This window comes from Bubalus bubalis, chromosome 5, assembly GCF_019923935.1.
Source record: "Bubalus bubalis isolate 160015118507 breed Murrah chromosome 5, NDDB_SH_1, whole genome shotgun sequence".
In the NCBI taxonomy this organism is placed as follows: Eukaryota; Metazoa; Chordata; class Mammalia; order Artiodactyla; family Bovidae; genus Bubalus; species Bubalus bubalis.
The window spans coordinates 110,513,193-110,540,282 of record NC_059161.1 but is presented as its reverse complement, the minus strand read 5'-3'; the positions used below and the strand labels follow the sequence as shown (position 1 = coordinate 110,540,282).

At 50.3% G+C, this 27,090-nt stretch overlaps 1 protein-coding gene and 1 long non-coding RNA gene across 4 annotated transcripts in view; one reads left to right on the top strand and one right to left on the bottom strand.

Annotated features, from left to right (window-relative positions):
* Positions 1 to 27,090, top strand: part of KIRREL3 (kirre like nephrin family adhesion molecule 3) — a 607,178-nt gene that overhangs the window by 507,237 nt on the left and 72,851 nt on the right. For all 3 annotated transcript variants that reach the window (XM_044943559.2, XM_006057706.4, XM_025286398.3), the window contains exons 3-4: positions 2,271 to 2,420; positions 7,817 to 7,966. In XM_044943559.2, the coding sequence (XP_044799494.1) occupies positions 2,271 to 2,420; positions 7,817 to 7,966 (300 nt within the window). The remainder of the gene's footprint in view (positions 1 to 2,270; positions 2,421 to 7,816; positions 7,967 to 27,090) is intronic.
* Positions 22 to 5,069, bottom strand: LOC112585172. The gene is made up of 3 exons (XR_003109604.2): positions 3,813 to 5,069; positions 3,368 to 3,484; positions 22 to 629 (listed from the first exon to the last, which is right to left on the bottom strand). It is a non-coding gene; the product is annotated as an uncharacterized LOC112585172 (long non-coding RNA).

Here is a 27,090-nt window from a genome sequence, read left to right as displayed (position 1 = left end):
AAGATCTTATCAGGTTGAAAACCTACCACCTTCCTGCCTTCCACACACTCTCTCTGCCATGTGGACCTCTGTCTCTCCCCCGCTGCCATCCCCAGTGGCCCCTCGGGGACATTCCTCAGCGGCTCCCTTCTCAGGGCCATCTCTTGCTGAGAGCTTGGCCCCAGTATGGAGCTGTGTGTCCCCAGGATGGGCAGCAGACAGTGTCTGAGACCTCTGTGGCCACCCGAACTCTCTCCCGGTGGAGAAACAGCCTACCCACCAGGTCCTGTTTTCCTCGGCTGTGCATCTGTGTCTGCAGAGTAGGGTGTAGGAAAAAAATACAAACTTAGAAGTCACGACCCTCAGATCAAACCCCATTCATTAGCTGTGTGAACTTGGGCAGGTTACTTTGCCTCTCTGATCTGGGTTTCTTTGGTGTAAAATGGGAGCTGTTCTGCTCTGAACAGTAATCAGTCAGTTACAGGAGGGACTGCATGTGAAGCCCAGATGGCACTGTGGGCCAGGAGCTCAGTGGACGTCAAGGTCCCAAGTCCCGTTGTCCGTTCAGCTGTGGCTTCCCAGGAAACGTAGGTCACAAGACACCCTCTTCTTCGGCAATCCCTCCAGGTCCAGGCATAGAGATCCCCTCGCTGTAGAGGAGAACACGGTCCTTAGAGCCAGAGTCTTGGATTCACAGCCCAGGTCCTGCCACTAGAGCCTCCCTGGACAATTGAGAAACCTCCAAGCCTCCGTGTGCTGAGTCCCTGTGACACGGGGTTGATGAGGCTCCACACAGGTGTTGTGGGCCCGTGACCGCCACGGGAAGGTACCCAGGGCACTTGTGAGTGACTAATATGCGAGGCTTCTGTTAATATTTTCCCTTCCTTGGGCCTCATGTCCTCATCTGGAAAATGGGGATAAAAATAGCACCAACCTCATAGGTTGTTATGAAGATGAACATACTAACAAGCTGATACTTTAAATCTCAGAACAATGCCTGGCGAATTGTACCTACTGTGGTGTGTCTGGTTACCTTAGTCATGACCTGGCTAAGGGAGATGATTCAGGGAGGAGTGTGTGGGAGGGGTGGGGTCACACTGATGGTCTGCTTCCAAGTGACAGTGAGGCTGCAGTAGGGTCTGCTGCAGAAAAGAAAGGGACGGGAAGATGGGTGGAGACAGTGACCTGCTCCCTCAGCCACATCATCTGCCAGACTCCACCTGGACCCACTGAGGGCCCTAAAACTACACCTGAGCCCGCCATGTGCCCTGGGCCCACAGTGTGCCCCTGAACTCCACCCGGACCCACTGTGTGCCCCTGAACTCCACCCGGGCCCACTGTGTGCCCCTGAACTCCACCCGGACCCACTGTGTGCCCCTGAACTCCACCCGGGCCCACTGTGTGCCCCTGAAGTCCACCTGGGCCCACCGTGTGCCCCTGAGCTACACCTGGGCCCACCGTGTGCCCCTGAACTCCACCCGGGCCCACCGTGTGCCCCTGTACTCCACCCGGGCCCACCGTGTGCCCCTGAACTCCACCCGGGCCCACCGTGTGCCCCTGAACTCCACCTGGGCCCACCGTGTGCCCCTGAACTCCACCTGGGCCCACCGTGTGCCCCTGAACTCCACCTGGGCCCACTGTGTGCCCCTGAGCTACACCTGAGCCCACTGTGTGCCCTCAGGCATGTCACTCCTTTCCTAGGAGCCTCAGTTCATCTGTAAACTGTGGGTAATAACAGCTAACTAGCGTTGCAGTTAATCCTCCATGAATAGCTCCATTCTTTTTGTTCTGCAGGGCCTGGCTCCTTGGGGTGCTGGTCCTTTTCCCATCCTGGAAGCCACTAAAAGGATGATATTATTCCTTGGGTTCCCAGGTTTACTCATAGCTCTCCACCCTCCTCCATGCCCACAGCCCTGTTGAAGCACACCCCCAGAGTGCTTCCGGCCGGAGGTCTGTCTCCTGCCTCTGCCCCCTTGTGGAAGTAAGTGCCAAGGAGTGTCGTCAGGTGGAAAGGGGAATAGGGTGTCCCATGGCCCGTTTGGGGCTGGAGGATGGCGAATCCACAGCGTGAGTGCACTGGGGGTTGATGCGCAGGGAGCCTGCAGCTGTGGCCAGCTCCTGTGAGCAGGAGATGGAGCTGGAGGCAGTGAGGAAGCCGCTGCTGGGCCCCAGCGGGAAGGGAGGCACTCTGGGGGGCTCTTGTCTCCTGGACCAGCCTGCTCTCCACTTCCACAGATCAAACAGAAGCCCTTCTGGCAAGTAACTGACCGCCGTGCTTGTTTCCTTCCTAGGTCAAGTGTACTCCTTCAGCCAGCAGCCCCAGGACCAGGCCGTGGTGTCGGGGCAGCCAGTGACACTGCTGTGCGCCATCCCTGAATACGATGGCTTCGTTCTGTGGATCAAGGATGGCTTGGCTCTGGGCGTGGGCAGGGACCTCTCGAGTGAGTACCCCCAGGCCTCCCTAGGAAGGCCTGGAACCCACCTCTGCCCTACCCACCCACCCACCCTCCTAGGGAACCCCATCTTCATAGGCATTTGGGGGGATTAAGTCTCAGCTTTCATTGTAGATTCCATGAGCAGAGTCAGGCAAGGCAGGCCCTGGTCCAGGATGCACAGGACTTTGAGGGCCCCTCTGACTTCCGGTGGTGAATTACAAGTAAACCTTCCATTCTGGCTGTCAGTCCTAAACCTAACACAGTGTTGGCTTGGCGTGTCTATTCCAAAGTCAAACATGTCTCATGTAAAGTCAGATTTCCAGAAGTAAAGCCTTCATCTTTCTTGATCCCAAATGTATTGCCCACTTAAGAGACAACCTGGTTCTTCCCTTCTTCCATCCATTGTTGTTTGTTGCTGTGTTTTTAATTGCTAAGTCGTGTCCGACTCCTTTGCCATCCCCATAGCCTATAGCCCACCAGGCTCCTCTGTCCATGGGATTCTCCAGGCAAGAATACTGGAGTGGGTGCCATTTCCTTCTCCAGGGGATCTTCCCAACACAGAGGTCGCACCCACATCTCCTGCATTGGCGGACAGATTCTTTTGCACTGAGTCACCTTGGAAGCCCCTCTCTATCCATTAAAGGGAACTAAGTAGATTGAAAATGCAAAGAAAGCTGGTAGGGCTTAGAGGTCACCATGAGATGGGGAGAAAAGAAAACAAGTGTTTGAAATAAATCCCAGGCCCTGTTCAGCCCACCCAGGCTGGCATTCCGCAAAGATGCACTGGTGGGCTCTGGTGCCTATTGACGACTGGCGTCTGAGCTGCCTGGTTGGCACCATGCCCTGTCACCTGTTAAGGATTGTAAATGTCAACCCTTACGCCCATACAGATGTCTTTCCAACCCATCGTCTCCCCTGGGAGAAAAAAGACTGAAATCATCTTGGTCACTCACCCATCAGTCACTGCAATCCTCCCCTGGCGAGGGTCAGCATGTAGCCGTTTACTAAGCTTAGCATGAACTGCACAATGCAGAACAAGGGATGTGAGTGTCCCTGCCATCAAGGAATGTCTGGGGATGGAGAAGGAGAGAAAAATATGTATTCAACTGAGAAGTGGCTTTGCCTCTCTCCTGGTGTACAGCTGCAAGAAAATAAAAATCGAAGTGCACTTGGGAACAGGATGGTTGGGAAATTAATATTTTAAGATGTGAGTTATGTCTTGCCAGAAATGTATATGGAAACATTATAGCAATGGTCAATAGCATCCCGAGGTTTGAGTGCTACAGCCCAGCTGAGCATGGATAAAATACACAATCACATCTCCAAAATATACCGTGCTGCCATAAAATTTAAGTATTATGGGAACCAGCCAATTTCAGGGACTCTGAACTCCCTTACCTGAGAGGAACTGGGGAAACGACACGATCTTCCCGAACCAGAACGGTTCACACTTCACGTGACTCCGAGCAGGCTCAACACCGCTGCTGGGTAAGAAGGCTCTCTGGGTTCCTGGTCCGTTGTTTTCGGCTTCAGTCAGGGACTGGGTTCTTGTTGGGTCAGTGGCCAAGAGGAGGCCCCAGGTCACTGTGGATGGTTCCTAGGGTGGTCATCGCCATACAGATCATTGACCCTCTGGCATCCACTTCCACAAATGACTTTCTGGGACCGGAGACTGGGTCTTGAAGTGCTGGAGGGCAGCAGGCTCTCATGGACTGGGGTCTGCTTCCTCTCCAACCTGACTCCATTGATAGAAAGAAGTCTGGCCCTCTCCTTGCAGAACCAGTGAACGCAAACTCTTAGTAACACATTTTCTCTGGATTTGATCACTTGTCCCAAAACAGCATCATGACAGCGATGACAGCTATGTGCTTCATAAACATTGTTTGCTTGCCTGAGAAGAAAGTAACGGTAACAGTGCAGCAAGCACTAACTATTACTGGGCCCAGGGTTGTGGGGTTTTGGTCTGCTGCAGCTCCGCCCTCTTCTATTTTAAATACGTGGCTCCATCCAGTCCACCAGGAATGATCCCTAACTGAAGACCTTACTGTCTTCCTGGCCACCGAGACTGGAAAAAAATCAGTCGAAGGAAGTGATTTATAAATACACTCCCTCATATTGATAGAACATTTTTCTTCTAAGAAGCTCAAATTCTGCTCAGACATTATCTCATAAATCTACAATGATCCATGGGTTATAAAAAAGAAAAAGAAGTCTTTTCCTCTTTTTACTTGGCAGGTAAATAAAGTCACAGCTGAGAAAGAAATTGATTCAAACATATCTCAAGCCCAATGCATGGGAAATATTGAAAGCAAGAGGAGAAGGGGGCAACAGAGGATGAGATGGTTGGACGGCATCACTGACTCAATGGACATGAGTATGAGATCGTTAGTGAAGGACAGGGAAGCCTGGCGTGCTGCAGTCCATGTGGTCACAAAGAATCAGACTCGACTTAGTGACAGAACAGCAAATTCATGGGATCCTGACTCCCAACCCCCAAAACGCTTGTACCCTGTCTGTTAAAGACAGGAACCTCTCTGGCTACCTTGATCACTGTCATGTTCAATTTTTAATTTACTTTTAATTAGAGGATAATTGCTTTACAATATTGTGTTGTTTCTGCCACACATCAACATGAATCTGCCATAGGTATACATACGTCTCCTCCCTCTTCAACCTCCTTCCCACCTCCCACCCCATCCCATCCCTCCAGATTGTCTCAGAGCACCAATTTGAGCTTCCTGTGTCATACAGAGTTTAAACTAACATTTGTAGACTACTTACCGTGTCAAGTGCTTTACATAGATAATCCTATCTATTCTTCCTCATAATTCTACCAGGTACTAGCACTGTCCCATTTTACTGACAAGGAATGGAAGCACAAAGCAGTTAGAGTAACTTGCCCGAGACAGCAGAGTTAGGGACTGATAGAGCTGACATTAAAACCCAAGCAGTTTGTCTGTAGAACCCAGACTACCCATAATTTTACCTCCCCTGAGAGTAGCAAAAGAGAGTGACGGTACTAGTGGAAGGAGCTAGAACTTGCTCTGAATCTGTGATCCTGGGCCTGTGTTTTCCAAAGATGCTGCCAGTCCTCAGAACAGCATCACGACTCGTCACCTAATTAGGCAAATACAGACAAACCCATCACTGATGTTTTCAGCAGCTTAGGAGAGCAGAAGGCGGCTGCTGTTGGCTTGAGAGACAGCAAAACATGAGCTCCGGCCAGGATGCCTACAGGGGACCAGGAGCTGGTCACGAGGCAGCAGGTCGGAGGGGCTGAGGGCCGCCCACCGGCTACACTGAGGGCAGCTGCAGCCGGGCGAGGCTGGACCAGTGCCCACCCCAGCTCCTCACCGGGCCCCGTGGAGAGCCAGCTCAACTTACCAGGCTCCTCCCCAAACCCCAGCAGAGGGCAGGAAGGGCGGGCAGGAGGGGAAGCCGTGCTCTTGGGGCTACAGCTGATGGCCCTATAGCATCTCCGGCCAGGCCTGAACAGCTGTGGAGGGCATGCTGGGGACGATGCTAGCCGTGAAGACGTGAGCCTAACAGGCTCAGCCACACAGGATGCACCCCAAAAGCATACTGGGGAGCCTGGCGGAGGATCACTGCTGCCTCCACTGACCAGGAATGGGTGCCCCTTAGCAGCCCACCCCCAGGGAACCCTGCGCTCCCCTCTGGAAGACCCGTAGGTTATGGGAGTAAGAGGGGCCCTAGGGCACCCAAGAAATCTCCTCTGTAGTGTCCCTGACAGGGGATCGTCCCACATCTGCTTGAATATAGCCAGTGACGGGGACCTCACTACCACCTCTGGCTGCCCAGATCTCTGTTGACACCAGTACCTTGCTAACAGTAACCTAAAGGGCATCCCCACATTCATTGTGCCCCTTGGTCCAATCCTTAGAAGCTACGCAAACACGTCTAACCCCTACTAAGAGACAGAAAAATTTGAAGAGAGCTATGGCACATCCCCTGTCTGTTTCTATCTCTCAAGACTTAGTCTTCTCTTTAAAAGGCGAAACGTGCCCAACTGCCTCCTGCTGAGAACTCACTCTGCCCCAGTGAAGGCCCTTCAGAAAGAGAAGCAGTTTGGGGCTGTCAGAGGGTGGATGGGCCTCTGGAAAGAGAGGGACCCTGTATGTGGGAACACGCAGAGGTCGGGGAAAGGGGTGCATGGAAAACAGGTCCTGTGGAAAGGAACTAAGGAGATCGAGGGCCCAACAGCCGTGAAGATGCAGATGCAGAGAACCGACTTATGGACGCAGTGGGAGGGGAGGAAGGAGAGGGCGAGACGAATGGAGAGAGTGGCATGAAAACATATACACTGCCTTATGCATAATAGACAGCCATGGAAACTTGCTATATGACTCAGGGAACTCAAACCGGGGCTCCCTAACAACCTAGAGGGGCGGGAAAGGGTGGGGGTGGGAGGGAGGTTCAAGAGGGAAGGGACATAGGCATAACTATGGTTGATCCATGTTGATGTACGGCAGACACCAACACAATATTGTGAAGCAGTTATCCTTCAATTAAAAATAAATAAATTTAAAAAAAAAAAGAAGGTTGAGGGCCCAAGACCCGGGACAGAGAAGCTCTGCCCAACCTGGCAACCACACCCCTGATGTATTTCAACCCACAGAGCCCCAGGAAAACTGCTTAATGATTCATCATTTTCAAGCCTTTATTCATCTATTATTCATCGCCAATGGTATAAGAGGCCCCCAATTTTTAAGTGTCCTGAGTGTCACCTAAGTGCTTAATCAGGCCCTGGGGTCCTGGGGGGTCATAGTAAGAAGGACCAGAAAATAGTCACTTACAGCTCAGAGTGACCAGAGGCTCCTGGGCTCTGGTGAGTGGGCCTCGGTTGCTACTTCCTGTCCATCTGCAACCAAAGTTCTCCCCCAAAGCCACTCTTGCTCTTTTTCCAAGTATTTTTGTTTCCTTCTTCTCTCTCCCTCTGGCCCTGTCTTCTCTGTGACTCTGAGCCTGGGTCTCTCTGTCTTTCTGTGTGTGTTTCCTCATCAGGATGTGTGTCTGCTTGGCAAGCCTCAGAGCCGAGCATGCTGCCTTCCAGGGTGACAACCCATTGTGTCTGTCCACATTCAGCTCCTTCCCACTCTAATAACAGCTTCTCTGACATCCCTAAACTTAAAACCTGCAGTACCTTTATACACACACACACACACACACACACACGCTATCCTAGCTCCCTGGGGAAGCTCACTTTTGTGCTCCTTACACTGATACCAAGGATCTGCGCGGTCTCCTCCTGCTCTGCCGGCCCCCTAAGACCAGCCCCTCAACCCCTCACCCCGACCCGCTGGATGTCCCGCCTGCTGTGCCCGTCAGTCATGCCGGCTTCTCCACCCCGCCCCACCCCCCTGATGCACCTGCCTTCTCCACAGGTTACCCGCAGTACCTGGTGGTAGGGAACCACCTGTCAGGCGAGCATCACTTGAAGATCCTGCGGGCGGAGCTGCAAGACGATGCTGTGTACGAGTGCCAGGCCATCCAGGCCGCCATCCGGTCCCGCCCTGCACGCCTCACTGTCCTAGGTAAGAACTATCCCTGCACCCGGCCAAGGATGCTGTGAGAAGCAGCCAGGGCTCAGCTCCAGAAATTGGGCCAGCCTGGAGGGGCCTGCCTACTGGACAACAGGGCTGCTGCCCCACCGTGTCCGTCCCTCCCCACCAAAAGGGGGAAAGTCAACATCCCTGTGCTGGACATCGGGAAGCCAGTGCCAGCCGACCCCTGACTCTGCCCAACTCCAGCGTGTTTGCCACTGAGGAAGCTAAAGGGGCTCCTGGGTGCTTGTTTATTCAGTCAGGAAGCGTGTTCTGTGCACATGGTCTAAGCCAGGCGCTGTGTTTGATGATGGAGACCCAGAGAAGAAGGGGATGTATCTTTGAGTCGCTTCTTTACGAATTGCCCTCCCCTCGTGCTGGCAAAGCCCCATCTAGCCTCCTCCCCCATCAGGCTCTCGTGGTGAGAGCATCCACAGGGACGACCCTGGCCCTGCTCTTTCCCACCACCACTGCTCCCTGGGAATCCCGGCTCTCAGCGGAGGCCTGGGCTGGCTGCCTACGTCATCCCCAGGAGAACCATTACAGGTTCTTAGGCCACATCACACCCCTGCCCTCCTGGTTTTTATCTCGGTTTCCCTGGGGACATCCTCCTGAAGAGGTCCCCACTACTGGACCCAGGCACACCTGCCTGGAGACCAGGGGACGGGCTCAGCTACTCCCTCAACCGCCTCATCCTCATTTAGAGTTCAGCCCCATCAACTGCTTCCTCCCGCCAGATGTTAGCGCCGAGCCAGGCCTGCTGGGAGCCACGCCGGTGCATCAGTAATAATAGCTCACGTTTGCATCGCGCCGCACAGCAACCCTTTCAGTCCCTCCACTTACGTTACCTCGCTGTTTCGACGCCGACCTGGGGGATGGGGAAGGTGGCCCCAAGTGAGGATTTGAGGCTCCTAGAAGCAAAGGGCGGATGTAGGGGGGTGGTACACAGGCCGCCGGAAAAGGGAAGTCCACCCCCACCCCCCTGGCCCGCCACTACCTGCCCCCAGCAGCTGTTGAAAAGTCTGACAACAGGGTCAACGGCTGGGGTGCTGCCTCCTCACCACCGGGCAGCTGAGGCGCACGACTGCTCAGGGATGAAATATTTAAGAGGGCGTCAGATCTACATGGCCAGCACGCTGGGATAGGCCCTGGAGGACCACTCACCCAGCGCGGAGCTTGGCTTCTTGAGACGAGGAGGAGGAACTGGGGGCCAACCTCAGAGACCCCCTTCAACCTCTGAGTCTCCCCCAGAAGGGATGAGAGAAATAAACCTTCTCTGGAGGGTCAATGAACTGGGGTCCCTTGACCAGAAAGTGGCGGGCCCCCTGTGTCAGAAGGAAAGTCTGCCACCTGCGTCTCTCTTGACATATGGCTGAAATGGGACCCGGCCTTCGATTGCTGTGGGGATTGAGGGAAAAGAGAAGGAGGGTTTAGTGCCTAACATATTTTCTGATCTTTGAGGATTGCAAAAGGCCAGTACAGATTTGCTAAGCAGAGTTGTAGGATTTTTTTTTTTTTTTTTTTTAAGAGGACTGGATCCTATTTTATTTGGGAGTTGTGGGAGGGGAGTGCTGGACTGTGCCTTGGTTGCTGCGCATGGGCTTTCTCTAGTTGCGTCAAACAGGGGCTGCTCTTCATTGCTGTGTGCGGATTTTTATTGTGGCGGCTTCTCTTGTGGAGCACAGGCTCAAAGGCTCATGGACTTCAGTAGTTGTCGCACAAGTGGGTTAGTTGCTTCGTGGCATGTGGAATCTTCCCAGACCAGGGATGGAACCGGAGTGCCCTGCATTGGCAGGCAGATTCTTAAGCACTGGACCACCAGGGAAGTCCTGGGGTTGTAACATCTTTATCTCCAGAGGTTTTATAGCACCATGCTCCACTCTTGGACCCCTTCTAGAGGGTGAAAGTGAAAGTCACTCAGTCGTGTCCAACTCTTTGCAACCCCATGGACTATACAGTCCATGGAGTTCTCCAGGCCAGAATACTGGAGTGAGTATCCTTTCCCTTCTCCAGGGGATCTTCCCAACCCAGGGATGAACCCCTGTCTCCCACATTGCGGGCAGATTCTTTACCAACTGAGCTATCAGGGAAACCCTTCTAGAGAGTACCAGAGATGCTAAACTGAGAGGGCCCTAAGCATCGCCCACTCCTGACTTCACACAGGACTTAAAACAGATGGGGATGCCTCTGGTCCTTAAGTTCTCATCCTGGGATCAGAGCTTCACCTGGTCACACCAAGCCACAGCCTCCTTTCATCTGTACTATCTCAGGTAGATTACAAAGTCCAAGTTATCCCAGATATTTTACAGATAAGGAAGTTGAGACTCAGAGAGGCAAAAGCTCTCATGGGAGGTCACACAGCTCACTTAACATTCAAAACAGACCCCCGAGTTTCCAACTCCAAACCAGTGCTCTCTGCCCAGTGTCCACATTTCTAAATGCCAGTGGGACTGCCTTTGTCCGGTTGGTGAAGAGCCAGGCTTCTGCAAGCAGGGCCCCAGGGTCTGATCTAAACAGACTTAATTTTGTCTTGGGTCACATCTAGAAGGCTTTCAGCCCCCCGTCTCCCTCTCCACTGGCCTGACCTGGCACTGCCTTCTGGGCAGAGTTGGTTTGTGGGGGGAGATGTTTCGTGAGTCGGGAGATCAGCTGAGGAGAGGGAAGGCGACTTTCCAGGAGACCCCAGCAGGATGGCCTGGGTGGAATTCCTAAGGCCAGAAAGGGAGCCTAAGCTGGCGTTTGTCCATCAGCCTTTCACACAGACCACACTACCTCTCCTCCAGCTTCCCCAGACTCTGCCACAGTCTCCCCTGACTCCTCAAGGGTACCCCAGGTCCCCATCTCTCACCTGTTCATGTAGGTCCCCAGCCCTGAATGGTCCTGTGGGTCTCCACCCTAAAGCTAGTCCTATGGGTCCCGTCCCTGAGCTGGCCCTGCAGGGCTCTGGCTGAGTTTCTCTGTGGTACACAGCCCCACCTACTGCCCTGGAGGGCGGCCCTGCATGCAGACACTGACCCAGCCTTTTGGAAAGGGAGCCTGGTCTACTCACAGTGGTGGACCAAAAGGGCTTCTCCATTGCCAGTGGAGGAAAGAAGGCTGTTGCTACCTTGGCCAGCCAGCTTCCTGACCCAGATCCCATCTGCTTTGCCATGACATCTCAGCCTGGGAGTGTTCCAGCCAGATCCCCAAGGCCGGGGAAGGGGGATCCCAAGGAGGGTCTCTGCCTTCCCTGTGTTCCAGGGATGAGAGAGATTTCTAATTTTGTCTGCATTTGCCTGAGATAGATTTTTAATTAAATAAAGTAAAAGCCTGATTACAACCTGCAGAAGATGTGAGAGCAGAATCAGATGGTATTCCTGCAAAATTGCAAAGCAAACACTGGCTGGACCAGAGGGAGACCCCCAGGGGTCTTCCATCAGAGCACCAAGTGAGAGGGCAAATACGAGAGATTATATAGCCAACAGATGTGCATTGTTAAAATATGCATCTGCCGGCAGCCTGCTTGGAGAAGCCAAAGGGCTAACTCAGAGTCTGCAGTGCTCCAGGGAGGGCCTGGGAACCCGGCCCGGCAGCCAAGCCTAGAGTCACAGACACGTTAATTAGCCTTGTGTTTCCAGCTCTCAGATGCAATCAGGTGGGGAGCAACTGTGAGCTGAGGGTCTGCTACCCCAGGGAGACAGAGGGAGGGAGCCAGGGAGACAGAGAAGAAGAAGGGGAAGAGGCAGCTCCTATGAAGCTGAGCAAGGTAAGGACTGGGCACTCTCCCACCCCCAGACCATCCCTGGAATCATGGTGTCAGAGACAGAGCCACAGGCCTGGAGACAACAGTCATGGTCCTGCCATTAACCAGCTGTGAGCTGGTCACTCAGCCTCTCTGAGTCTCAGTTTCCACATCTGTGAAATGATGCACACTCCGTTTCTCCCTCCTGCAGGAACCTCTGAATTGAAAAATACCAAAACCGTCCCAGGGCCAGAGGGGTAAGGGGGCAATAGCATTTGATCCTTTTAACTTCATGAAAGCTGGATGGCAGGAATTTGGGGAGGGGACCCAGAGCAGGAGGACATAGGCACCAAGAATCTGATCAACAAACATTTGCTGAGCAGGTATTAGGTCCCAGACACTGGAGACTCATTAGTAAATGAGAGAGAAAAGCTCCCCTGCCTAGTGGAGCTCGCTTTCGAGCCGAGAGAGAGAGACAGTCGCTGCACAGTAAATATTGAGCCAGCACGCTGTGTAGCTGCGAAGGATATCAGGTGGAAACACGTGCCATGAAAATGGGGAAGCAGAACAAGGTAAGGGGGATTGAAAGTCTGGGGGTGGAGGAGGAGGAGGATTGTGGATGTCAAGTTAATTATTAAAGAAGGGATTTTCCCCAGCTTCCTACCCCATTTCCCTCTTCTTCCTGGTTCGTTTTAATATTAACTCTACTGCCTTGCGGCTCCCAGTATTAACAACGCTTCCTACATCAACATGAATTATTTAACGACAGAGAGTAAGTCAATTTAAATGAAGAGGGCATCTTTAAGACGATGTAAACCCCAAATACTTTGGAGCAGACAAATAAGGTCCAAATGTGTCTTCCCTTCATCTCTGTCTGCAGCTCTTCCAGCTGGGGAGCTCTCAGGCCTGTATGTCCATAGAGCTGGCAGCATCCCCCAGTCCCCAGTCCCCTAACCTTCTGGGCAGGTGGCTCCAGAGAGAGACGGAACACAAGCCAGGTCCCACAGCAAAGGCAGGCCCAAGAGCACTGGCTTCTAAAGTCATTCTCTCAGAAACCAGTGGTGAGAGCGCCACCCGGTCAGCCTGTCAGGGATGGGGGCGCAGCCTGAGCAGATCTTCAGGGGTGAGGAAGCACCGCCACAGAACAAAGCCCAAGCTCCGTGGCATGTGGGGGCCCCTAAGGCCGGCCCTCAGCTTGCTCTCCAGCTCCAGCTCCCGGATAACAACCAGCTCGCGGCACCCTCCACTCACCACACCCCTGTGCCTTCTCTCGCATGTGCTTCTGCCTGGAATGCGCTTCCCAACCTCTCTTCCCTTGGCCGCTTCTTGCTCACCTGTCAGGAGTCAGCTTAGATATCGCCTCCTCCAGGAAGCCCTCCCTGACCACCACGTGGCCTGGCTGTCCTGCTCTGGGCTCCCTTAGCCTGCTGCCCCACCTCCATTACAGCACTTGCCACATTCTGTTGAAAGCCACTGTTCACACATCTGGCTCCTACACTGGGTGTCTGAAAGGCAGTGTGCAGCCTTCACGGGCAGCCTACAGGCACATGCCAGGGCCTCAGAAAGTGTCCCCCAGGTGGCGGTAGTGACAGAGGTGGAACTGACTAGTGGGATCACACTGACCCTCACCATGAGAACAGTACCTGGTAGATATACATCCTCAATACACAGGAGAGTTGTGTTGTGTTTATAGAGGCAACAGGGCTTCACGGTTAAGAGCCCACAGCCAACTTGCCTGCACTTGAAACCTGTGGTGTGACCTTGGACAGGTATTCAGCCCCTCTGTGCCTCATGTGTGTAAAATGGGGAGATAATTTTATCTGTCCTCTTAGTCTTAGAAGATTTCATGAAATAGTACACATAAGGCATTTCTCACAACAGCACCTGCTATGCCATTGGCTGCTGTTACTATACCTGTTGTTGTTACTGTTATTCCTGCAATGCAAAGAGAAACCAACAAGCGACTCCTCCTTCCTGGGGGATCAGTCGGTTGTGTCCCGGAGAAGCGGTTCCATCCAACAAGCAGGCAGAAATCCACGAATTCTGCAGGCCTCTCCAGGCTCGCGCACCTGGAAAGACAAGCAGAATTGATTTCCTTATCTCCTCATTAAGTGAGTTTTGCCTGGGCCCCAGCTTGGTCTTAGGTGCCGTATCGCATTTGTGCTGTGCGTCTGCTTCCTGCCACATTCATTACCCTGCAGTCACCCCCAAATTGGGGCAGCAAGCAAGCCAGAGGTGGGAAAGAGAAGAGCAAGAACAATCACCCTTATCTCCCGAAGCTCCAGGACAGAGGTGGTGCCTGGGCGGCTGTGCACCTCACCTCATGCACACCCACCCCCACCCCCAGCTGGTCTCCCCAGCCTCTTCCTGCTCCTCTGCCCTCTCGGGATCCCAGGCCACCCCAAGTCCCGCTGGGCCAGTGGCAGATTCTGCTTCTCCCCCTGTTTGGCCACTGTGCACCCCGCTTTGACTTCTTGCTCTAACTCTGTGCCCACCTGCTCTTGTAGGTTACAAGGTGGGCGTGGCTTTAGGGATCATTGAGTTACGTGAAGCTGACGAATGGCCCCTCGATTCCAAATTATAGTATAAACTCCCTAGGGGTGGAGTCTTGGTCTCTGAGGTCCATACTTGGATTCAAGGCCAGATGCTCCCCCCAAAGCAGTTGTTGATGAGAGATCGGCAGAGATGGGGTGTCTGCCTGGAGGTCCCTGTAGCCACTGGGTGGTGTGTGGACTTCAGAGCTGAGTCATGATGGCCCTCTTTCTGAGTCTAACGGCGCCCCCCACCACGGCCCCCCTTTTCCTCTAATCGGCCATGTTGCATGGAAAGGAGCCCAACCTCGTCTCCTTGTTCTTCATCTCAGCCTCAGTGGGCTGCTCCTCCCTGGCCAGGGCCCATCCATAAGGGAGGAGAGTGCGGGGAAGAAGGGGACCCACAGACGCTGGGTGACCCCCAAGGCTCCAGAGAGGTTGGAGACCCCTCAGGGATGGAGTCAAACCCAGCGCTTCCCCTCTTGGCCTGAATGTAGGTGGTAGGGGTCAGGTGGGTCCCTCTGAAAGGAGAGGGAAGCCTGATGCAAGAGATGCACACACCCCCTCTTACCTCACCCAGCATCACCAAGGGCAGTTGGAACAGACTCAGCCAATGAGAGAAGAGCTAAGCTGTCTGATCAAGTGGCCTTGCCCAGGTGACCTGATGCCTGATGTCACCTCGGGAAGCTCTTACCACTCAACACTGGAGGTGCCCCCACACAGCCAACCCAGGGCCAGCCCCGCCCCTCCCCTCCCCATTCCAGTATCTCTTGCCTTCAACCCCAGCCCAAGGGAAGGCAGGAAGGTTCATTGGAGGCCACCCAGGGTCTGCTGTATGCAAGGCACTCAGCTTCCTGCTCCTGCCCTCCACCACTCCATTTCTAGTTCCTTGTCCCCCCAACACCGCCCCCCGCCACCACTAAGTGACCTGGGCTCTCTGGGACAGCCCTGCAGTCCACCGTGCCCGGGGCACCAGCACGTCTCCAGGTCCAAGCAGGACCAGGACCCTGGCCTGGAAGTCAGGCAATGAGCATCGTTGCCCCAGTCCTGCCACTGACCAGCGGTGAGCCATGGGATCCCCAAGTTTAACCTCTTGGGACCTGCTTTCCTTCTCCTGGGGAAAATGAGGAGCTGGAAAGATGACATAACAGAGCCATTCCACAGTTTGTGCTTCTTTCTCATTCCATCCTGGTTCAGGGGTCATTGTTCCCTGAGTCCTTTCCCCTTGCTCCTGAGAGCAAGGATAGTACATCCTTCCGCTGCTGTAATCAAGCATGACCCTAAGAGATGCTGAACAGACTCCACTGCTCAGCCAAGAGGAATGTGGGCTCAGACCATGGAGATTTGCGGAAATGAGGCCCTGGATCCTCTGGCGTCCACCGTTCAGTGTGAAACCAGCAGCTGCACGGCTGCGTGTGAGATTCCAGCCACTTGCCTGTCACTTTCAGACTGCAGCTGCCTCGAGGCGGCCCTCACCAGTTCTGCCATCACTACTTCCTCTGGCCTGGACTTGGCCTCCCACATCCCTCCCGCCTGAAAAAGCCCCATCAAGAGCCTGCCTCTCTCCAGGTAGCCTCCTGGGTCCTCTGTCAGGAAGCCTAACAGGGTCCCTATTTGTGCATCCATATACATGGTGCACCAAGGACAAATGGACTGGTGTGCACACTTACCCACACACACACACACACACACAAGTTCAGACCTTGGCAGATTCATCAGTGCCCCCATGGTGGAAAGACACGAAGCCCCTCAATTAAGACTATAGTCACTGCTGCATGCTAAGTCACTTCAGTTGTGTCTGATTCTTTGCGACCCTGTGGGCTGCAGCCCACCAGGCTCCTTTGTCCATGGGATTCTTCAGGCAAGAATACTGGAGTGGGTTGCCATTCCCTTCTCCACGGGATCTTCCCAACCCATGAATCAAACCTGTGTCTCTAACATCTCCTGCATTGGCAAGTGGGTTCTTTACCACCAGCGCCACCCGGGAAGGCCAGTCACTGTTGGGAAATGGAGAAATCTCAGTGATGCCACAAAAGTTTTGACAGGCCCAGAAAAGGATGGAGCTGATGGTGCATGTCACCCCAGCACAAGGCCCACTTCTCTACCAAGTCCCCCTAATGAGAAATGAAGCTGAAGGAAGAGTCCTAGTGGACTTAGAGGGAGGGGCAGGGCCAGCCAACCCCCCGGGGGTGAAGGGCCCCCTCCTGGCTCCAACCTGTGGGGCAGAGTGGGTGTCACCCCTGGGATTCTGCCCAAGCCCAGAGCTGGGGAGTGCTTGAGAGACCGGGGCTGGGCAGGGAGACCTTGAAAGGGTAAGAATAACTCACTACTTCTCTGCTCCGACCTCAGCCCGGCCTGAGAGGAGGGTTTCATGGCAAATTATGGATTTAAAACTAGCAATGAATCTCCATTACAGCATGAAATGAGAAAGGAAAATGCCACTAAACGGAAGCCTTCCCCCAGCAGCCAATGGGCAAGGGAGGGTGTCGTGCTAGGAGGGAGGAGAGAGACGAAGCTACACAACCCGAGGCGGGCTCCCAGGAGCACTCCTGAGAGCCCCCGCACCCGGGGCCCACGGAGGACCCCACAGAGGTGGAGGATGTGGCGCTGCCAGCAGGAACCAGGAGCCAGTCTCTCCCCACGGGCAGTTTTCTGCAGAGGAAGTATGCACGGAGCTACGTCAGGACTGGGGGCAGCCAGACCTTTGTCGTCTTGCCGCTGTGTCGAGATGAGCCCCGTGTCATAGGTCCAGCTAGAGAGGCGCGATTCAGGGACCTTGACCCACTGCTGGGCCATCCACACAGAGGGGCTTTTTTACCCCTTCACCATCTCTGGCAGGCAGGCCTGAGGTTTCCTTTCGCAGATGCAGAGGCTGACAGAAGCACATTCACTTGCCCCAGGTCACTCAACAGTTAAGAAGAGCTAGAATCTGAACTTGGGTCTTTCTGGCTAAAAAACCCTTGCCCTTTCTTGCTAAGTCATGCCCCTCCCCTTTCCCCAAATTCTGTTGAGAATTACTGCTGCATGACTCCTCCCCTTACGATCACAGGTCTCTTTCCAGCCCCAGGAGCTCCGGGAACATTTTCTGAGCCCTGTGGCCACCCAGGCCCCCAGAGTCAGAGGGGCAGCCTTGCACAAAGAACCAAGGCTTCAGAAAACCCTTCCTGGCAGCGCTGGTCCCCAGATGCGCCTTGGGAGCCAGGGCCCCTAGACCCACAGCATCCATTTTCCGTCCCATTAAGTCTCATCATCAGGGGAACTGCTCTGGGTCTCTAAATTATTCTGTCCGTTGCGGGGGAGGTTTTCCTGACTGGGAGGTTTGTAGGCCCCCAGAAACCCGCACGACTGCCTCCTTCTCACGAAAATATATAGCCGAGCCCCACAGCCCACGAAGACTGGCTTCCAAAAGAGTGTCACATTTTCACAAGTCGATCAAGGTGTTTGTAAATGTTTATCGAAAGGGAGAACTTTCCATATGTAAATATGTCAGGAGCGGTGTGATGTGAGCGGCTGAGAAATCACCAGTGCCAGGAATACCCTTGCAGCCTCCAAGGTGTAAGGCAAGAAACGGGGGCGCAGGCTATGACTTCACAGCCATCCCCCCGAAAGAGCTGGCGCTGCTCGAGCCCCAGACACACCCTCCGCTCGCTTCCCCTCTGTCTACACACAGAGATAGACACACATTCAGCAGGGTGATGGAGGAAACTTGTTTTGCACATGGGTCGACGGCAGTCTAGAAAGAAATAAGCGGGGGGTTGCACGATCCCTGGAGAGGGAAAACAAGTCCCCTCTGACTCTGCGAGACAGAGAACAGTGGGCTTTGAGCAAGGGTCACCTGAGACTACCCTGTCCCTCCTCCTGCCCCAGCCTCAAATACCAACTTCACCTGGGCAACAGTTCTAAGAACCAATAAGAGCCCCCCAGAACCAAACCTTGGTTAGACAATGTTAGAGATGGAAGTGTTGCCAAAAGTGGGGTCTGGCTGCCCACCACTTAAAGGCTAATACTCAAGAAGCAAGGTTGGTAGAAAGGAAAGTTGGCTTTATTCCAGAGGTCAGCATCCGAGGAAGAGGCTGGACTTGTGTCCAAGGGTTGACTCCTGCAGTGGGCAAGAGCTTCTAAAGGGGAGCTTCCGGGGTTTGTAAGTGGAGGGAGGTGGTCCTCTTGAAATTGGGCATTGGTGGTCTGACCAGTGTCATCTTGACTCTTTGAAGAACAGTTAGTCTTCAGTTCCGGCGTCGGTTTGTTCCCCTCCCTTTGAGGTCAGTTCTCGGAATCGTTGAAGCTTATGTCATGGCTACAGTGTGGTCATCATGTAATTAACTTCTCCTGGGTGGGGGTTCTGGTGTCTGCAAAACAGCTCACAGGATATGGCTCAGAATATCATCTATAGCTCTTGAGGGGAAACTGAAAGTCCTGGACTTTGCTTAATGACTAAACAATTATTATTTTTTGTCCTGTTTAGCTGTTTTCTTTTGCTTCTGCATTTTCTCACTTCTCTGATTAAACTTCATCTTTGGCTAAAGTTTTTCTACAGACAAAAGGCAGGTGGAGGACAAGGGGAAGACAAACCATAGGGTCCTGCTCCATTTCAGAAGGAATCTGCCAATGAAGCCTTCTTCCTTCATTCTTTTTCTTTTTTTAATATTTATTTTTATTATTTATTTATTTACTTGGCTGCCCCAAGTCTTACTTGCGGCCAGCAGGATCTAGTTCCCTGACCAGGGATTGAACCTGGACCCTTTGCATTGGGAGTGTGGAGTTTTAGCCACTGGACCACCAGGAGAGTTCCGTTTCATTCTGTTTTTTCAATATACCTGTATGCACCTTCTGTATTCCTGGCACTGTCCTAGGCACGGGAAACATGTATATGATCGCTACGCTACCACTAAGTCACTTCAGTCGTGTCCAACTCTGTGCAACCCCATAGACGGCAGCCCACCAGGCTCCCCCGTCCCTGGGATTCTCCAGGCAAGAACACTGGAGTGGGTTGCCATTTCCTTCTCCAATGCATGAAAGTGAAAAGTGAAAGTGAAGTCGCTCAGTAGTGTCCGACTCTTAGCGACCCCATGGATTTCAGCCTACCAGGCTCCTCTGTCCATGGGATTTTCCAGGCAAGAGTACTGGAGTGGGGTGCCATTGCCTTCTCCTGTATATGATCAAAACAGATTAAAATCTCCTGCCTTCGTGGAACTTATAATCTAGCAAAGGGAGTGGGGCAATAAACAATAAATATAAGAAGAGAATGTTATAGTTTATTAGAAGGTGTTAAGGGCTATCAAAAAATGTAAAGCAGAGTGTAAGAGATAGGGTTTCCTGGAGAAAATGGCAAGTTGAGCAGTCAGGGTGGACTTCTCAGAGGAGGTGACCTTTTTCATCTTCCCCTTTAAGAGTTTTACTGAGGTTAATCTATATACCGTTAAATCCACCCCCTTTTACTTGCACAACTCAATGGTTTTCAGTGAATATATAAAGTTATACCATGGCCATAACCTACTATTAGTTCATTTCTTTAAAAAGGTCTCTTGTCAATCTCTGCTCCCGTCTCCAGGCCCAGGCAACCACTGATAAGCCTCGTGTCTCCGTGAGCTTGCCTTGAGTGGATATTTCATACAAACAGACTCTTAAGTGGCCTTTGTGTCTGGCTTCTCGAGTTAGCATTATGTTTTTGAGACATCTGTGTTGTAGCAAGTGTCCATAAATTATTTCTCTTTTATTGTAATGTTTACTCACTTGTTTATTTGCCTGCATTGGGTCTTAGTTGCAGCACACAGGATCTTTCACTGTGACATGTGGGCCTCTCTAGATGCTCAGGCTTAGTTGCCCCAAGGCATGTGAGATCTTAATTCCCTGACCAGGAATGGAACCCATGTCCCCTCTTTGGAAGGTGGATTCTTAACCGCTGGACCACCAGAGAAGTCCTATAGTTCATGTCTTTTTGTTGTTTAGTAGTATCCCATTGTATGGTGGTGGTGGTTGTTCAGTCGCTCAGTCATGTCCAGTTCTTTGCGACTCTATGGACTGCAGCAACCAGGCTTCCCTGTCCTTCAGTATCTCCCGGAGCTTGCTCAAACTCATGTCCATGGAGTCAGTGATGCCACCCAACCATCTCATCCTCTGTCACCCCTTTTTCCTCCTGCCCTCAGTCTTTCCCAGCATCAAGGTCTTTTCCAATGAGTTGACTCTTCCCATCAGGTGGCCAAAGTATTAGAGTGTCAGCTGCAGCACCAGTCCTTCCAATGAACATTCAGGGGTGATTTCCTTTAGGAATGACTGGATTGACACCCTTGCTGTCCAAGGGACTCTCAAGAGTCTTCTCTAGCACCACAGATGGACCTTCTTTATGGTCCAAGTCTCACATCTGTACTGGAAAAGCCATAGCTTTGACTATAAAGACCTTTGTCGGCAAAGTGATACCTCTGCTTTTTAATACGCCGTCTAGCTTTGTCAAAGCTTTTCTTCCAAGGAGCAAGCGTCTTTTATTTTCATGGCTGCAGTCACGGTCTGCAGTGATTTTGGAGCCCAAGAAAATAAAGTCTGTCACTGTTTCCATTTTTTCCCCATCTATTTGCCATGAAGTGATGGGACCAGATGCCATGATCTTCATTTTTTGAGTGTTAAGTTTTAAGCCAACTCTTTCACTCTCCTCTTTCACCTTAATCAGGAGGCTCTGTAGTTCCTCTTTGCTTTCTGCCGTTGTATAGTCAGATATATTTTGTTTATTCTTTCATCACCTGATGGACATTTGAATTGTTTCCAGTTTGAGTCTGTTATGACTAATGCTGCTATGAGCATTCACATTCACATGGTAGCTCAGTGGGTAAAGAATCCACCTGCAATGCAGGAGACACAGGTTCAATTCTTGGGTTGGGAAGATCCCCTGGAGGGGAGCATGACAACCCACTCCAGTATTCTTGCCTAGAGAATCCCATGGACAAGAGGAGCCTGGTGAGCTACAGTCCTTAGGGTCACGAAGTGTCAGATACTACTGAAGTGACTTAGCGAGCACACACGAGCGTTTACATACAAGCCCGTGTATATGTGTATGTTTTTGTTTTTCATGGGTAAGATTCCTAGGAAGTGAAATAGCTAGACCATGTGGAAAGCTTACACTTAACTTTTTAATAAAGTGCGAAAGTGGCACCAACCTTGAATTCCTGGGGGAAATCCCATTTGGCCATGGTATTCAATCTTTTTTTTTTTTTTTTTTTTTTTTTTTATGTTGCTTCATTCAGTTTGCTAATTTGGGACTGAGGGCTTTCAAAGTTTCCAAAGTGGCTACATCATTTTGCTTTGTTCCCACCAGCAGTGTATGAGAGTTCCAGTTTCTCTATATCCTAGTCAACACTGTATTGCTTGGCTTTTCTGTGATGACCCATCTAATAGGTTGAAGTGGTATTCTGCTACAATTTCAGTTTGCATTCCCCTAATGACTTATGTGTTGAGCATCTTTGGATCTGCTAATTATCCATTGTTTATTTTCTTTGGTGAAGCATTTATTCAGATTTTTTGCCTATGTTTAAACTGCATCATTTGTCATATTATTATCATTTGTAAGAGTTCTTCATACACTCCAGATACAAGTCCTTTATCAGATATATAATTTGCAATATTTTCTCTTAGTCTGTGGCTTGTCTTGCCGTCTCCTTAATGGTATCTTTTGAAGTACAAAAGCTTTTAATTTTAATCGAGCCCAATTTACTAGTTTCTTTTCTTTCACGGAGTGTGCTTTTGGTATTCCATCCAAGAACTCTGTCTAACACAAGGTCACAAAACTTTATATTTTTCTTGTACAAGTTGTTTTAGCTCTTACAAATAGCCCATGATTCATTTTTTATGTTTATCCTTTTTAACTGTATTCATTTTTTAATTGGAGGATAATTGCTTTGCAATGTGTTGGTTTCTGCCACACATCAGCATGAATCAGCCATAGGTATACATACGTCCCCTCCCTCTTGAACCTCCCTCCCACCCCTCTAGATTATCACAGAGCACCAGGTTGAGCTCCCTGCATCATACAGCAAATTCCCACTGTCTAATTTACACACGGTAATGTATATGTTTCAATGCTACTTTCTCAATTCACTCCACCCTCTCCTTCCCCAGCTGTGTTCACAAGTCTTTTCTCTATGTCCGCTCTATTACTGCCCTACAAATAAGTTCATCGGTGCCAACAAAGAGTCTATGATTCATTTTAAATTAATTTCTGGGTAATTTGTCAAGTAAGGAACTAAATTCATCATTTTTGCATATAGCCACCCAGTTGTCCCAACTTCAGTTGTTGAAAAGGACTACCCTTTCCCCTACTGAATTGTATTTGTCAAAAATCAATTGACCAAAAACGTAAGGGTTCATGTCTCAACTCTCAATCATGATAAATTGATCTGTATGTCTATTCTTATGCCAACCCTCCACTGTCTTAACTGCTAAGAACGTTATACTAAAGTTTAAAGTCGGGAAAGATAGGTTCTCTGATTTTGTTCTTTTTCAAAATGGTATTAGCTATTTTGAATCCCTTGTACTTCCATATAAATTTTAGGATCAACTTGTTAATGTTTGCAAGATGGTTGCTGGAATTTTTTATAGAAACTGTGCCAAAGCTATAGACAAATTTGAAGAAAATTATCATCTCAACTATACTGAGTCTTCCAATCCATGAACATAGAATATGTCTCCATTTATTTAGTTCTCTAATTTTTTCCAATGACATTTTATGGTTTTCAGTGTATGTCATATTTTTTTTGGTAAAATTATTCCCAACTATTTTATTCTTTTTGATGTTATCCTGAATGGAATTGTTTTCTTAGTTTTATTTTCAGATTTTTCATTGCCAATATATAGAAATGTACTTTTTATATATAGATCTTAGATCCTGTAACTTTGCTAGACTTGTTTTTTAGGTTTTAATAATTTTTGTGAGTTCCTTAAGATTTTCTCTGTGTACTATCACTTTGTTTAAAAATGAAGATAGCTTTAATTTTTTCTTTTCCAATCTGTTGCCCATTTTTAAGTTACTGGACTGACTAGAACTTCCAGTACAAAGTTGAATAGAAGTGATGAGAGCAGTGTGTGTGTATGTGTGTGTGTGTGTGTGCTAAGTCGATTCAGTGTATCTGATTCTTTGAGACCCCACGGACTGTAGCCCACCAGGCTCCTCTGTCCATGGGGACTCTTCAGGCAAGAATACTGGAGTGAGTTGCCATGCCCTCTTCCAGGGGATCTTTCCAACCCAGAGATTGAATGCACATCTCTTAGGTCTCCCGCATTGGCAGTCAAGTTCTTTAACCACAAGCGCCACCTGGGAAGCCTGCTGAGAGCAGACAAGTTGACTTTATTCCCAGTCTTAGGAGAAAGTCTTCAGTCTTTCACCATAAAGGATAATGTTAGCTGTGCTTTTTTCATAGGTGCCCTATATCTGGTTGAGGAAGTATCCATCTGTTCCTCCTTTGTTAAGAGCTTTTACCATGAATGATACTAGATTTTGTGAAATGCTTTTACTGCATCAATTGAAATGATCATGTGTTTTTTTTTTTTTTTTGGTCTTTATTCGATTAATATGGATTTTATTAATTGATCTTCAAATGTCAAACCAACCTTGAATTCTGGGGAAAATCCCATTTGGTCATGGTGTATAATCTTTTTTATGTTGCTGCATTCAGTTTGCCAATTTTGAGTTGAGGACTCTTCATCAGTATTCATGATGGACAGTGGTCTGTAATTATTTTGTGATGTGTCTGTCTTTAGTATCAGAGTAGGACTGTGAAGAAAGCTGGGCGCCGAAGAATTGATGCTTTTGAACTGTGGTGTTGGAGAAGACTCTTGAGAGTCCCTTGGACTACAAGGAGATCCAACCAGTCCATTCTGAAGGAGATCAGCCCTGGGATTTCTTTGGAAGGAATGATGCTAAAGCTGAAACTCCAGTACTTTGGCCACCTCATGCGAAGAGTTGACTCATTGGAAAAGACTCTGATGCTGGGAGGGATTGGGGGCAGGAAGAGAAGGGGAGACGACAGAGGATGAGATGGCTGGATGGCATCACTGACTCGATGGACATGAATCTGAGTGAACTCCAGGAGTTGGTGTTGGACAGGGAGGCCTGGAGTGCTGCGGTTCATGGGGTCGCAAAGAGTCGGACACAACTGAGGGACTGATCTGATCTGATCTGAGCACTAGTCTTATTAGAATGAGTTGGGAAGTGTTCCTCCTCTACTTTCTGGAAGATTTTGTGAAGGATTGATAATATTTTTTCTTTCAATATTTGGTAGAATTCACCAGTGACATTGTCTGGACCTGCAGTGTTCCTTATGGGAAGATTTTTCATTATTAATTCAATTTCTGTACTTGATGTAGTTTCTAGTCAGATTTTCTCTGTAGAAGCTGATTTCTGAACAGACTTGAGAGGTGAAGAATTTAGCTGTGAATCTTGGAGGAAAATTTCCACTTGAAGTGAAAAAGCAGAATCTTTGAAGGGTCTTCAAGAGAGGAGTGACAGGCTCTGACTTACATTTGAAAAGCCCCACCCTGACTGCTGGGTTGAGACCAGACTGTAAGAGCACCAGGAGAGGAGGCCTGTGAGGGGCTTTTGCAGGGATACAGATGAGCAGTGAGGGGACCCGGACTGGAAGGTGGCAGTGGGGCCAGGAGACAGCAGTCCAGAACGGCAGGAGCCCACGGTGATGCCAAGGATTGGGGTGTGGAGCCTTTTATCCCTATAAAATTGGATGCGAAATTCTGAATGAAGTTGTGCATTTCTGGGGAGAGGTTTCATATTTTCAAAGGACTAAATCAATTAGCTCCCCAGATTTTAAGAATGGCTAATCTAGACCAGCATCTTCATTTTTAGGAAAACTATGATTCAGAAAGGTTGGGTTACTTCCCCAAGGCCACACAGCAAAGCCAGGGCTATCCCAGCTGCCTTGGCCACCACCTCAGGGGGTTGCCTAGTGGTATGTGTCATCAGGACCCCTCCTTGGCAATCCAATGAGACCCACTCACCCCTGCCTAGGAGCACGTATGGGAGAGAGCTGGTGTACAGAAATGACTCCTCCTCTGTGCCCAGCTTCTGTTGCCCACATCTGCCTTCATAGTCACCTGCCTTCTTTGTCCATGGCCATTGGTCTATCTGGGATCCCCAGGTTCTAACCTCACCCCAGGAAGATCAAGAGAAAGCCTTTCTGCTACTCACAGCTCTCTCTCCACACAGAATCACAGAAAAGCAGCACCGTATCTGCCTAAGAGAGTAAGACCTTTGGTTTTTAATCTGTGCACGAATCTTATCTGAACAGGTTCAGGTGGCAAGAATGAGAGAGAAAAATAATTAAGGGGAAGCAGGTGAAGTGTTGACATTATTATTACTTAAGTGCTGCGACGCTTTTAGTTCATGTTTTTATACCTGTGACACCCAGTGAGGGAAAATCAGCTTCCTATTATCTGAGCTGCACACCCGCTCACCCCACCTCCCCACCACCTATAAATCTTATTTAAACGAGTTCCATTGGCAAGAAAGAAAAATAATTAAAGCAAAGGTAGGTGAAATGTTGATGTTATTAGTGTAATGCAACAGTCTGTTCAGTTTCTACACCAGAAAGATGCAGCCAAGGGAAATCAGTTTTAAAGATTACCTTTCTGAGATGCAAGAGTGTAAAAAGTGAACGTGTTAGCTGCTCGGTCTTGTCTGCCTCTTTGCGAGCCCCTGGACTGTAGCCCACCAGGCTCCTCCATCCGTGGGATTCTCCAGGCAAGAATACTTGAGTGGGTTGCCTTTCCCTTCTCCGGGGGATCTTCTTGACCCAGGGATCAAACCCATGTGTCCTGCATCGCAGGCACATTCTTTACCATCTGAGCCATCAGGGGAACCCCCAAGATGCAAATCAGAGCTCAAAAAGCCGGACTTAACAGAAGAGTGCATCAAACCAGGAATCATTTCAAAGTCTGTAGCAGTCTCCCAGGGCCTATTAAGCTCACGGTTTACTTTTTGACTGCATTCTATTTTCTTGAAAATCCTTTATTTCCCACTTATTTATTGACTAGAGACATCGGCACCAAAACAAAAGATAAACAGCTGGGGGAGAGTGATCCTCCAGCCGCTAGTCTTAAAACTCCATAGCAGGCAGTGATTCTCTGGAGCAGGGATCTGAGCACTCCAGTGGACCAGCGCTTAACTGAATCGCTTCCTCTCCAAGGGGTGCCCGCCCAGAGTGGGTGGACTCTTCTGGCTGCTGCACAGAGGAGCTGCCACATCTTATCTTCCCTGGGGGAGTGGCTGAGGGGCTGTGGGCAGCACTCCCAGGACAGGCCCCTGGGCATCACACACAGGAGTCGGGAGCTTTCCAACAAGATGTGACAAACACCTCCGCTGTGTGAGGTGGTGTGGGGTCTGCCCAAGAATAAGAGATGTCAGAGTGGGCAGAGACTCTATGACTCACAGAGTCCAGATTCACAAGTGGCCCTGGCTGCCAGCAGGTCAGGTCCGGCGCACAGCCGTGTCCGGTCGGCTTCTAAAGTATCTTTGTTGTTGATGCTATTTAGTCGCTAAGTCATGTCTGACTCTTTGCAATCCCATGAACTGCAGCACATCAGGCTTCTCTGTCCTCCACCATCTCCCGGAGTTTGCTCAAATTCATGTCCGCTGAGTCGGTGATGTATCTAACCATCTCATCCTATGCTGCCCTTGCTCCTTCCGCTTTCAGTCCTTCCCAGCATCAGGGTCCTAAAGCATCTTTAGAGATTTTTTAATTCATGGCCAACATTTTAGATTCTAGAGGGTTATGTATTAAAAATTCAGATTTCTGGTTCTTTTTTTTTTTTTTTTTTTTTTGGCCATGCCTACAGCATTTGCGATCTCAGTTCCCCAATCAAGGATT